This window comes from Parambassis ranga, chromosome 21 (assembly GCF_900634625.1).
Source record: "Parambassis ranga chromosome 21, fParRan2.1, whole genome shotgun sequence".
NCBI lineage: Eukaryota > Metazoa > Chordata > Actinopteri > Ambassidae > Parambassis > Parambassis ranga.
Window position 1 is genome coordinate 17,587,950 of NC_041041.1, and position 12,101 is coordinate 17,600,050.

General features: G+C 43.0%; 1 protein-coding gene and 1 non-coding gene across 2 annotated transcripts in view; both read right to left on the minus strand.

The window, feature by feature from the left end:
* Positions 1-2,586: 2,586 nt before the first annotated feature.
* On the minus strand, positions 2,587-2,668 carry trnas-aga (transfer RNA serine (anticodon AGA)). Its single transcript has one exon. It is a non-coding gene; the product is annotated as a tRNA-Ser (tRNA).
* Positions 2,669-6,222: 3,554 nt separating this feature from the next.
* tmeff2a (transmembrane protein with EGF-like and two follistatin-like domains 2a) overlaps positions 6,223-12,101 on the minus strand; it is a 92,898-nt gene continuing 87,019 nt past the window's right edge. The window contains exons 9-10 of the mRNA XM_028393848.1: positions 8,505-8,663; positions 6,223-6,800 (exon numbers count right to left, since the gene is read on the minus strand). Of these exons, the coding sequence (XP_028249649.1) occupies positions 6,704-6,800; positions 8,505-8,663 (256 nt within the window). The 3' untranslated portion in view covers positions 6,223-6,703. The remainder of the gene's footprint in view (positions 6,801-8,504; positions 8,664-12,101) is intronic.

The following is a 12,101-nucleotide window of genomic DNA, read 5'->3' on the forward strand; positions in this document are numbered from 1 at the left end:
GACAGCCATGTGCAATCGCAGCAAAATGCTTTAATTTCACTGTTATATAACTCATTGTTGGTGCTTCTCTCTCTACACCAGCAGTCATTTCTGAAGGGACATTTGATTATTTAGCGGTGAATGCTCTGTAAAACAGGCCTGCACGTTCGGAGTTAAAGGAGCAGGATGAGAGCTATGCATGTCTGAGATAAGTGTCAGATTCCAATGCTGAGTGTCTTAGCTGTTAGGCTCACAGGGTCTTTGGTTGGGAATGTGTCTATATTGTTTCATTTTTTGTGTATTTTTTTGTTGGCCTTTGGTCTTTGCCAGCTCTCATATTAAATTTGAAGCCGCACATGTTCCTCTTCTGTGGTTATAATACTGCAGCGTGAAGGAGGAAATAAAACAAGGACTAGAAAGAAAGAAAGAAAGAAAAAGAAGAAGAAGGGGGTAAGGAGGGGGGCTTTAAGAAATTGTAAAAAGCAGTAAAAAGGTTTTTTCCACTGCTGGAACAATTGCACCTATCCCGAGTCTACAAACTGCAGGAACTTAAGGATCGGTCTACCTGACTCATGAGGTGATGTAATAAATCACTTGATATGGTAGTTAACCTTACTTTGTCATGGGTGACTTCATTTTTTTAGCTGTTCTTCATATATTGTAATTGTTCTTTGTTCTGCTGCTGTTTTTGTTACAGTTTGAAAATACCACATGGTTTTAACTAAAAGGTGATTTAGTCAATCATCTTGTCACCCTGTCCATGGTGTACCCTGTCTCTGGTCTATGGACAGCCCCCAACTGTGACCCGCCTACTACAGCACAAAGAAGATCAAGAAAATGGATGTATGGATGGATGATAGAGGTCAACATGTATAAACATGACTTCTATCATTCATCCATCCATAGGTCAAGTGAGATGGCAAATGCGTCTGCTAGAGTCAATAGAATGTAACTTATGATGGCTATGTCGAAAAATGATACGTTAGGTTAGCTAGCTTGCTAACTGAAGTTCTGAAGTCGTTTTCTGCAACATGCAGGGTTTTTTTTAAATGACAGCACTCACATGGACTTCTTCCAAATATCTACTTCTGGTGAGTCATACTAACTGACAACTTGCATAGTTTTTCCTGATGTATCCTGCCATTCCAGTGAATCATTTCAAGTCAGGGTGCAATACATTTCAGGATGCTGCTCATTCAAGCTGCACTTGACTTGTTTGAACATAATCATACAAATCCCAGTAATAGCTGCATATGGTGCACCCACAGATGGGAAACTAAAAAACACTCTATTCATCTGAATTCTCTTTTTTCTTGAAACAGAAGAGGGATTTCAATCTTAGTTGACGAAGCACGATGTTGCCTCTGAATCACAAATAAACCAAATTTTCTTGGTGTAAGTAAAAATATAAATAATAGCTGTCGGGTGACCTTGTTGTTATCGGTGATAGGATTCACCACATTCTTGGGTCTTAGATGAGAGCAGATACTCAGACATTCACAGAAATTTCCTTCCTGCTCCTCCCTGGCTTGGAGGCTGTTGGATTTGAGCTGAAACCAGCAGGAGAAGACAGGAAACTGACAGGATTACCCTGACTGGGTCTGCTGGGTGCTGTGCAGACACACACATGAATATACAGATAGAGGTGTGCCCAGTGGCTGAAACTGCAGGGGACTCTGACTTTTATGTTTTCATTTGCGGGAGGGAGATGAAGGTGATACATGCGCTGTGGGACAACATGTCAGTCCCCTCAGGTTCTCTCTAATTGAGGTCAAGTAGAAGGCTGTGGTGTCAGGTGGGGTAAAAGGGAGGAGAATATGCAATCTACACTGGCTATTTTATTTATGTCCTAATGCATTAATTTTGCATAAACATTTGCATTTCTGTGGACAGTAATTACTGTCTGTCTGAATGCATTATTTCCTGAATATTCAGCGTTGTGGTGTTTGCCTACAGGTCCATTTAAAAGGCTGGGAACAGTTCTAAGTCTGGCAGAATGACCCAGAAGTGAACCACAGCAAAGCTATTTATGAATGTGTCTTTTATGAGGATTGTCTTGTAGTTTTTCCCATCATAAACTCACTTTAAGGATCTTACACCTGATGCTGAATGAAATCTTGAGCTGAATAGACAGCTTGCCTAAGAATAAAAATGTTCACTCATTTTCATAAATGTCTGTTAAAGCTCTCTGTTTGAGTGAGGCTATACTGTAATGGGGTCATAATGTTACATGGCAGTAACAGGTAACAGGTATCTACCTGGACTAAAACAAACATTTTTTAATTGCAGCACACTGATTTACTGTTTATACTCTTCTTTTATAGATTATTGTTTTTTTATGATTTTTACTAATCCTATATATAATGCAGCACTACTGTGTTCATGTTACATGCAGCTAAAAAGCACAGCAGACCTTCAAACAAACCACAGGCTCCTTCAGTATACAATAATGTTGTCCTCTGTGTAAACAGGAAGACTTAGAGGCTCACTCTTAAGAGCTCCTACCTTTGATAGCTGGCAGAAATAAGACTTGACATTAAATCTACAATTAAGTTACATTGGTGTACAGTTGTAGACCTTGATTCATAATATGTATAAAAAAAAGATCGTTGTCGGCAGGATTCGAACCTGCGCGGGGAGACCCCAATGGATTTCTAGTCCATCGCCTTAACCACTCGGCCACGACAACTGCATGCCATCACTGTTGACAAAGAGCAATGTCATCAATTCCACCGGCGGTGTTCTTGTTTTGTATTTATTTGAAAGTTTCCCCGTGATCTGTTTCCGCTTACCGTGTGAAACACGCAATGAAGATGCAGTATGTGTGCGTGTGTGACTACGAGGTTTTGTTGGCTACAGTGCCATCTTGTGGCGGACAACACCACCTCTCATTGATGTTTTTCATTCACAAGCAGTTTCATAACTTTCATTTTTTTCATTTCTATTGTGTTACCTTCAAAGCCTCTTCTCTCAAATCATAAAACACAACTTTGAGTTGGCAAAATCATACAACTTGGTGATGTTCAAGCAAACAACAAACAGCAAACAACAAAAGCATGTATATGTACTAAATTTTTGTCTTTGTTTTTTAATTTGACATCTCTCTTTCACAGCAGTGGAGTAATCCATTACCCTCTCATTGAAATCATGCATTGACTAACTCTTTCTCCAAGGAGAGCACAGCCAGGATCGATTGTTGTGTATCTGAGGAATGTCTCACCTCTTGCCTTCAGCTGTTGTCATGGGAGTGGTCATAAGGAGACATAAAGCAGTAAAGTAAAGGTGAACCTCTCTTTGACGTGGGCCCGGATCGTATCACAGACCTGTTAAATATAAATAAAGTTTATGTTGTGTGTGCATGTTATAGATTTTAACATTGACCCAGCACCTCTCTAAACGGTTTTTACAGCAGGACTGTTATTATTTCTTAGCTGGGAAAATACTCTATAAACAATTATCTTGTATTATCATATAGGCTACCATCATGTAAATGCATAGTACAAGGTTCTATATGGAGCAGGTATGAACAGCATTATTTAACTAACCTTATTGTATGGACTGCACACAGGTGGTGTCAAGTCCTTCTTGCTGCAGCTGCTGCTGGTACATGATGGTCCACATTGGGCATGACGTGCTGAAATGCTGCAGGAAAAAACTTAAAAGTCATCATCCTGCAGCATCCTCAGAGAGCCAGATGCCTCCCTCACTGTGAGACTCCCAAAACAGCTGGATGCCATGATAGATTCAAATCACTCTATGAGGTCATACAGGTTTTCAGAGACTGTGTTTACAACTTTGCTGCTGAAGTTCCATCTTGTGGATGATGCTCGTGTGGCAGCCTTCTTGCAACTATCTGGGCGAGAATTGCAAACAAAACAAAACAAAAAATCAGAATAGAAAACTCAGATGCTTCAATTTGTATACTTGTTTTATATTTAAATTTGACCTTGACTCTATCTAGCTTGCTGCGCTCCCTGATTTACATACGGCTTTACATGCCAGATTTTAAAAGCCTGGGCCAGGAGCAGACGTCTCATCAGCTGCTGGAGCTGATGCCCTCCACCAGATCCTCCTGCAGTCCGTGCACCCACCTGGTATGTCTGTGGAAAGCGTAGGTAGGCCTATATGCCCACAGATGTAGAATGATAATGTGTTGGACAACCTCATGACTGGTGCATTTCCACGCCGACAAGCCCACTCCACATGGGCTTGTATTTATTACAGGAAGGGGTCCTACACCTAGCTGGGATACACCCCAGGTGACATGGTGCGGCTCATCAGGTCAGATGTATGGGTGCAGCTAGCAACAACAGCGACAACACATGTTGGCACCGCTGGTGGACCCAAATGACACCATGTTTTTGTTTGATGTCACCTCTTTGTTCACCTGCATCCTCACAATTAAGCTGCAGAGATTGTATTGAGATGCCTCTAACAAGACAGTGCACTCATGGACAGAACCAGCCCCACCCTGGCCAACTTCTACATGGAAGAAGTGGAGAGAAGAGCCCTGATTTCCTCTCCTGGAACTGCTCCCACTCACTGGTTCAGAGATGTGGATGACACCTGGGTTAAAATGAAGACCTATGAAGTGGAACGGTTCACAGCACACATCAACACCGTGGACAGAAACATCAAGTTTACACAAGAGGACATCGGGGACAATAATCTGGCCTCATTGGACTACACGGTTCACACTGAAGAGGACAGAAGCCTCAATGTCGAGGTGTAGAGAAAACTGACACACAGAGTTGTCACGGAGAGTTTTAGAGCACCAAACAGAACAGGTGTAGCTGCTCGGAGGAGCAGCAAAACATCTTTAAGAAAGTTAACCTGTAGTGAAACAAATGTGCATCCACCGTCCAGCTGAATTATGACCTCAGTGTGTGCACGTACTTCTCTGGTGCACCCAGAGCAGGAAGAGAGTTTGATAGACAAGCCAATGAGCCAATTGGGTCCTCTCACAATGACTGGATGATGTTTTTAGCTTTTTTAGCTATTTTTTGCCTTCACAGATGATACTATTACTACTACAGATGATAATACTTTAACTTTTAACATGAAAGCATTTAGTTAATTGTTTGCTATAGTTGTGTAAAGCGAACATTTGGTAAGTGAAAGAATGTCTCAGAAAAAAAGCAAACCCCACCTTTAATCCACATCCATTTTTGGTGTGAACATTTAAATAGCTATTGTATAAGATTAGTTTACTTTATCGGATGTTCCAAGTGGTTGGGGGGTCATGTGACTGTAGACTTAAATCTGTGACAGTCAGTATTCTTTGGCATTCAGAGGTTTAAGGTGTGTTTGATCATGTTGCAGCACTAATCTTTGTCCACAAAGAGGCAAACCAGACAGTGGTCTAACGGTCTGAGTGCTGCCTCTCCTTCAAAGACTTTTAGAGGTTTTAACATTCCAAGCAGCATCTTTCACTATACAACAGTACGCTGATGTGTCTTTTCCTACCTTAAATGTTTGTTTCCTCCTTTGAGCGGTGGTCTGGAGACTTTCACTACACAGTCTTCGTCTGACGGGATCTTATTTGATTGAATTCCCAAACCCCAATGAAGTAAGTCTTTGAACAGAGCTTCATGCATTGATCTTCTGATGGTGGCCATGTTTGATCCTCCTGATCCAAGTGTTAAAGAGCTCAGCGTTCCCTTGGAGACCTTGAATCGAGGTGTGACTTGATCCTGAGAGGGCTTCTCTTTGTTTAGTATAATAATCTGACGTGCCACTTTCAACTAGTTACGATGCCAATCAAATCCACCCGAGAGTCACCTGAATGGTGCTTTGATGGGGGGAAAACATACCTTTTGTAGAACAAAATGATAAGTCACAAAATGATACTTCAACATTGTGCTGACAAAAAAGTTGGTCAATACAAAATATTACCACACATATTAGCACACATTCCCCACAAACAAAGGCCGACACAGCATGTTACACTTCGTGATATAAATTATTTATTTACATATACAGAAAAATGACCCCATCAAGACAACGTAGTAATAACTATCGGAAATAGGACCCAAGATACAGTAGCTGACGTCATCGTCACAACCGAACAGAGAGCTCTATAATAACATTGTGCCCTCTGTCAAAGGTCTCCTATAACACAAGGTGCAAGGCATCACGTGTAGCCCCAGAACCCTCCCTCCCACCCGCCCCCCCCCCCGTCCCTCCCGGACCGAACACACACCTCACTTTAAAGCCCATGACCCTGCTTTGCACTACCCCGATTTTGTTTGAACCCCTCATCTACAAACAACAGACACCGGCTAGCCCGCCTCTACCAAAGCACGCACGTCTAAGACACATTCATACACACACGCACACACACACATACATACACACATTCAGTATCCTTAACCCCCCCCCCTAAAGACCTCATGGATCAGTTTTTTTCGGAAAAAACCTTCAGAAAAAAGGTGCAAAGAGAAACATCAGCGACTGGTGGGGGGGTTTGGCGGCGGTGGCGACTGATGACGACATAACCCCGACGTGTGAGTCTTGTTATTGACATGTGTGCGCCAGCTCTGTCCCTGTTATGCCACCGTCCTCCAGTGGGTGTTCTTTAAGTTCATACTGAGGGAGAGGGCAGAGGAGTGAGGGGAAGCAAATGCTAATTTTCAGGGTCGGCCGACTAGAGGGGGGGAAACATCTAACGCCACAGCGCTCCCCGTTAACATGGAGGGGGACACACTGTCTGGTGTGTCTGGGCTCAGATAAGTCTAGTGGAGGCGCGCATGGTATTCTCTGAACTGAAGTGGACATTGTTCTGCTTCTGCCGGTTGATCCTGTTGGTCCGTGGGCACTTCCTGTAAAGAGATGAAGAGGAGACAGGGCGAGTTAGTAAGTGTAATCGTATTCCAGCTGGGAAATAAACATGGTAACATGGAGGTCACCCTCAAGTGGTCAGTAGAGAAACGTTTTTTCTTTTTCATTTTGTCACATTGAATCAAAATCCCAGGTGTTCCTTTTAGTGTAATCTATATATTTATGCTAAAACATGTTGCAGCTTGTGATTAAGTCAGAAAGTGGTGCAGTAATCTTACATGATTGTAGGTGCCTTAGCCTAACTACAGTATCCTCCTAACATTAGCTGGTGGTGCTAAACGAATTATTTGACACAATTAAATTCAGTGTTTTAGCAAGCGACACACATTTATTAGCACTTCAGATCTTTGTAATTCCCTGAGTGCAGGGTGAGACTTCACCTTTTCGTTATAGTATAGTAGTTATAGTTAAAGGTAGGGTAGACGATTTCATTCTGATGGACTTTTTGTTAAATAAGTGTAACTTCTCTTCTCTTCTACAATCTGATAGCAACCGATTAGTTCGGCAGTTTCTATTTAAAACGAAGAATATGAATCATCTGTGGAAGCTATAAAATGCTCCACAGCAACGAGGTGCCCCTGCGCAGAGTATTGGCTGGTTGTCACTCTTCCTGCTCTGCGTGCACCAGAGAGGTACGTGCACAACGGCCGAAGTCACAGACTGGTTGGGAGGCGTGGCTTCAGGGTGAGCTCCGAGAGATCGCGGCGTGTGTTTACTTTCAAAACTCTCACTGAGTTTTCAAAATCTCCTACCCTACCTTTAAGTCCCTAAATACCATTTAAAGTAGCTACGAAAGATCAATATAATGAAAACATGGACGTTGATTACATGTGTAGTCCTTTTAACTGTCTTCTAAGATAAGATAAGTTGCTGGTAACATGTATGTTGCATCAGCACCAGCATGAGGAAAAGAACAGAGATGACCTTTTCCACTCCACCTGTGTGTCCTTGCAAATCTTCATAATAAGAAATCACACAAAACAACATCGACTCACAGTTCGTTCATTAGTTCGTTCACTTGACTCCACTATAACAAGTGAGAGCTTTGAGAGAGTCTTTTTTTATCCGTTTTTGTGTTAAATGATATCTCTGCCGCAGGACACACTAGATGCTACAGTAGCTGCACTCTGCGTTATAAATTCAGTGTGTGCTTCTTTATCTTGGCTGCTTACCCTCTCACCCTGCCCCTTTTACAACTGCCGGCTCTCTCATTTTGTCCCTCCCCCTCTGTCTTCCTCCCCTCTTTTGCTCAGAGGAGCAGTTTTGTCTCGGCCAAAACTCTTTTAAAATCTTTTATTAAATGTCATAAATTGCCTAGGTCAGCCAGAGGCAGACAAGCTGCAGGCTATATAAGTGTCTGCATGAGTTTGTGTGTGTATGTGGTGTTTTACTGTGAATGCAAAACGCCTGTTAAAACACAATCGTGCATGCTTGCCTACACATATATCTCTGTGTACCTGTGCTTGTACTTCAGATGTGTGTGTGTGTGTGTGTGTCCTCAGGGAAAGTGACAGAACTTCCTCTGTGGTGAAAGGCTAGGTGACCTTTCAGCTGGTTCCTCCAGACGCAGGGGCCTGTGACGCCCCAAATACACACAACATGGAAAGGATTGCTCCCAGGCTCATTAGTACGCTGTGATGGTGTGTGTGCGTGTGTGTGTGTGTGTCTGTTAGGGCATGACTCACCTGGTAATGCAGAGCACCACCACACAGATGATGACCACCTGGAGTGCTCCAATGATAGAGGCAATGAGGACATAGTGCAGTTTGCCAGAACCTGGCACCACGTAGAGCACGTTGTACTCTTTGATGTCACACTGGGGACCCCTAAAACCCGAGTGACAACTGTGATCACACACACACACACAGTGGGAAGAAAGAGACAGAGAAAGAGAGAAAGAGAGAAAGAGGGAAAGTGAGTCATTCCCCTGTGCTGAGGGACAGGTTCATTATTGTTGCGTTTCTAATTGAAACGTCAGGACCTGTTTGATAAAGACGCTGTGGTGCAGCACTGCAGTTCTGTGACAGTGTGGTGACTGTGCGTTTCTTTGCTGTGACTGTTGAGATGAACATGACTGATGGGGCTTGCAGTGGGAAATGAATGAGAGAGAGTGTGAGAGGGCACTCACACCAAGCAGTTAGAAATGCATAATTTCCTCTTTATTCTGGGCTTGTGGCCACAACAAAGAGACAAAGTCCTGCCGCTTCATCTGGACCTTAACCAAGACAAATCATGTTTTGATCAAGCAGCAACCTCTGGGGCTCAGACTTGAAATCAATGCAGGAAGTGTTAAAACGTGCAGTTCACGCCACAGCCACTGGGGTGTGGTTCCAAAAGGTAAACCCCTATAAACCCATGTTAAAATGGCTCACAGCAGAAATAAACATGTTTACAGCCTGGTACAAACAATGATTCTGGTCTCTATTGATAGGTTCTGCTTTAGTGTTAATATATATATATATATTTAGATTCACTTTGTATCATGAACTGTTCATATGATGTTTGTCAGTTTATATTGTGTACTAAAGTATAATTTATTGTCTGTAACAACTCCGAATGTGTCTGAAAATGCAAAATGCATCAATCATATGCATAATATTTAACAACCTGAGCTATTTGTATTTCAAAGCCTCCTTCACAGGCACATAACAAATGCATTCCTCTTGTACCTGTTAGCAAAAGATGCAAAAGGTGGCATCATTTGTAATCCAGCATAATCCCAACATTGATTGTGCACTTGTGATGGTTGGATGCTCTACAACAGAATACAGCAGACTCCACAAATAGTGGGGCATGTCATTCAGGAATGACCCCATCCTTCAAAGGACGCAGGCCCTGAATCGAGACACCATGGAATGTTTACAGTGGAAGCTGCTCAAGGACTCTGCTAGAACTGTGATTGGTCAGCTTGTGTTTTCTCCTTTAAGCCTCTCCTCCAGATTGTTAATAATGATGACAATAAGGAAATAAAGGGATGTTACAGCAGGGACTATAATTAAAGCATGATGCAGCCCGATAATGCCCGATACATCCGTCTTGTGTTGCAGCGGTGCTATCTGTGGGTGAAATCCAACACTGGGTTATAAATCAAAATCGGTGCTGTAGGCAGCTGTGAAGGGACCGTCGTTAACACCTCCAGTCAAGAATTAATCTAACGCTTGGAAACAGACTTTAGAACGGAAATTGGAATTAACAGACAGTCGATTCAACAGAGGCTATCGATGATAAATTTGTCTTTATCATCATGATGAACCCTCCTCCCAGCTTGATATTAAAGATTTGGCTAGCTTTAGTTTGGACAAAGTCTGATAAAGCTCACACACAGACACACAGACACACCGAAAGAGAGACTAATGGAGATGATCTTTGTCCTCAGAGACAAGCTAAAATGGTCCCCCTTTTAATCTCTCTCTCTCTCTCTCTCTCTCTCTCTCTCCATCTCTTCTTTACCTGCTTTTCTTCTCTCTGGGGAGGTTGTTACCGACCAACACCTGCACATCCCTGTTTGGCACAAACACACACTAACAGTCTCCTTCACGTTCCCTATCCCTACGACCTGACAGAGTGTGAGATGAACACTGCAACCTTGTTCTGTGTGGGTGCTTTTTTCCAGCACAGCACACACACACACATATGAAGAGAGACATACACCGCTCCCACAGAGACCACTGCGCTTCCCTTCTCATTAAAGAGAGTCCCTGGGATTTCTACGACCAGCAGGGGGCAGCAGAGACCCTTCTCACTCCCTCATGTCTGATAAGCCCTGCTCTGTATGCAAGAAGAACGTCTGGCTGGGCGAGCTGGGACGATCGAGGTTAGAGAGAAAGGGGAGAGATAGAGGGAGCGAGAGACACCAAGACCCCCTGGCTGATACACTATCAGGCAGTAAAAGATGGCAGACCTGAGCAGCACACATGTACAATCAGTGAGTGTGTGTGTTTGTGTGTGGGCGTGATGTCATTATGTGCTTTTATGCAAATGCGTGTCTGCTGCCTATGTTCGCATACTGTATGTGTATCGTGCTGTGCTGCCTTTAATGTATCTCTGCAGTTATGAGGTCCACACAAATAAGGTCAGATTGGATTTTTCTGTGATATGGCTAATGTGTTGTTTGTATCCTTTTTTCCCCTGTGTCTTCTCCTTTGTTGTGAAAATGCCGCTAGAAGCATGTGCTAATAGAATCTGGGTTAACAATGTGTAAACAATAGGAACAGTGGTAAGCAGCGTTGAAGCTGGCGATGTTACTTTAAAGACTTTTTTAATGATTAAGGATAGAAATCAGGGCTGAGGTGGATATTTGAAGCCATGTCTACACCACATAGACTGTAAAAATAAAGATAGAGGAACCACCCAAAGTCATGCCTAGTAGGTTCTCTGAGGAGCGGATTGAAGCTCAGAGGCTGCGGCCGTCAGCATCTTGAGTAGACCTAATGACTGGGTAACCTCTGGGCTCTGAAATCTATTCATGTTTTCTCATGTTCAATCAGATAAAGAAATGTATCTCTAAGGCCTGTTTCACACAGACATTCAAGGTAGAGCGGCTCTACGTTCCACCTCTGCTCAAACATCAGTCGTCTGAGTCCTGTTGCTTCTTTTTTTGCTACATAGCATTCCGATAGTTATAGTAATAACATCAAAACAACGCAGCTTTGAAAGAACCTGCCAGCATGGTGCAGTCACAGGTGTGCTTTTCTGAGTCTGTTGTCTTTCACGGAGCGGCCATTTTGACGCTGATGTCGGCTCAGAAGCACAACAAATAACCCCTCCGTTCCACCTCCGTGCCTTTTACACAGAGCAGAGACTCATAACAGGCCTATATTAAACAGAAGGCAATAATTGTAAACAGAGTTTAGTCTTGTTAGGTGTTTCCACATAAACAGCTCTATAGATCTATAATTTAAAGGAGTCTCATTTTCAGAGATGTTGTGAAGCCTTGTGTGTATTACTCCGTCCTCTGTGAGGCGCGGAATCATTTGTCATGAGAGTGAATGGACTGAATACGAAAGCCAGATGTTAGTGGGTATTTCCTTCTGTGTGCTTGTTGATTCAAACAATCAGCTGACCCGAACCCCTCTCCTGTATCTTTGAACGGATAACCAAGGTCAGCGCTATAAAAATGTAGCTTTAACAACACAACAAATGCAGCAAACTAGCTCTAATTCTCTCTGCTGTGGTGAACTCTGCTGGATGATGGAGGTATGTATCTGTGATCCGCAGCTGCTGCAGTTCATTAGACCCCTGCTGGGTCCTGGAACAAACCGTGTTGTGTTTAATTTTTAACA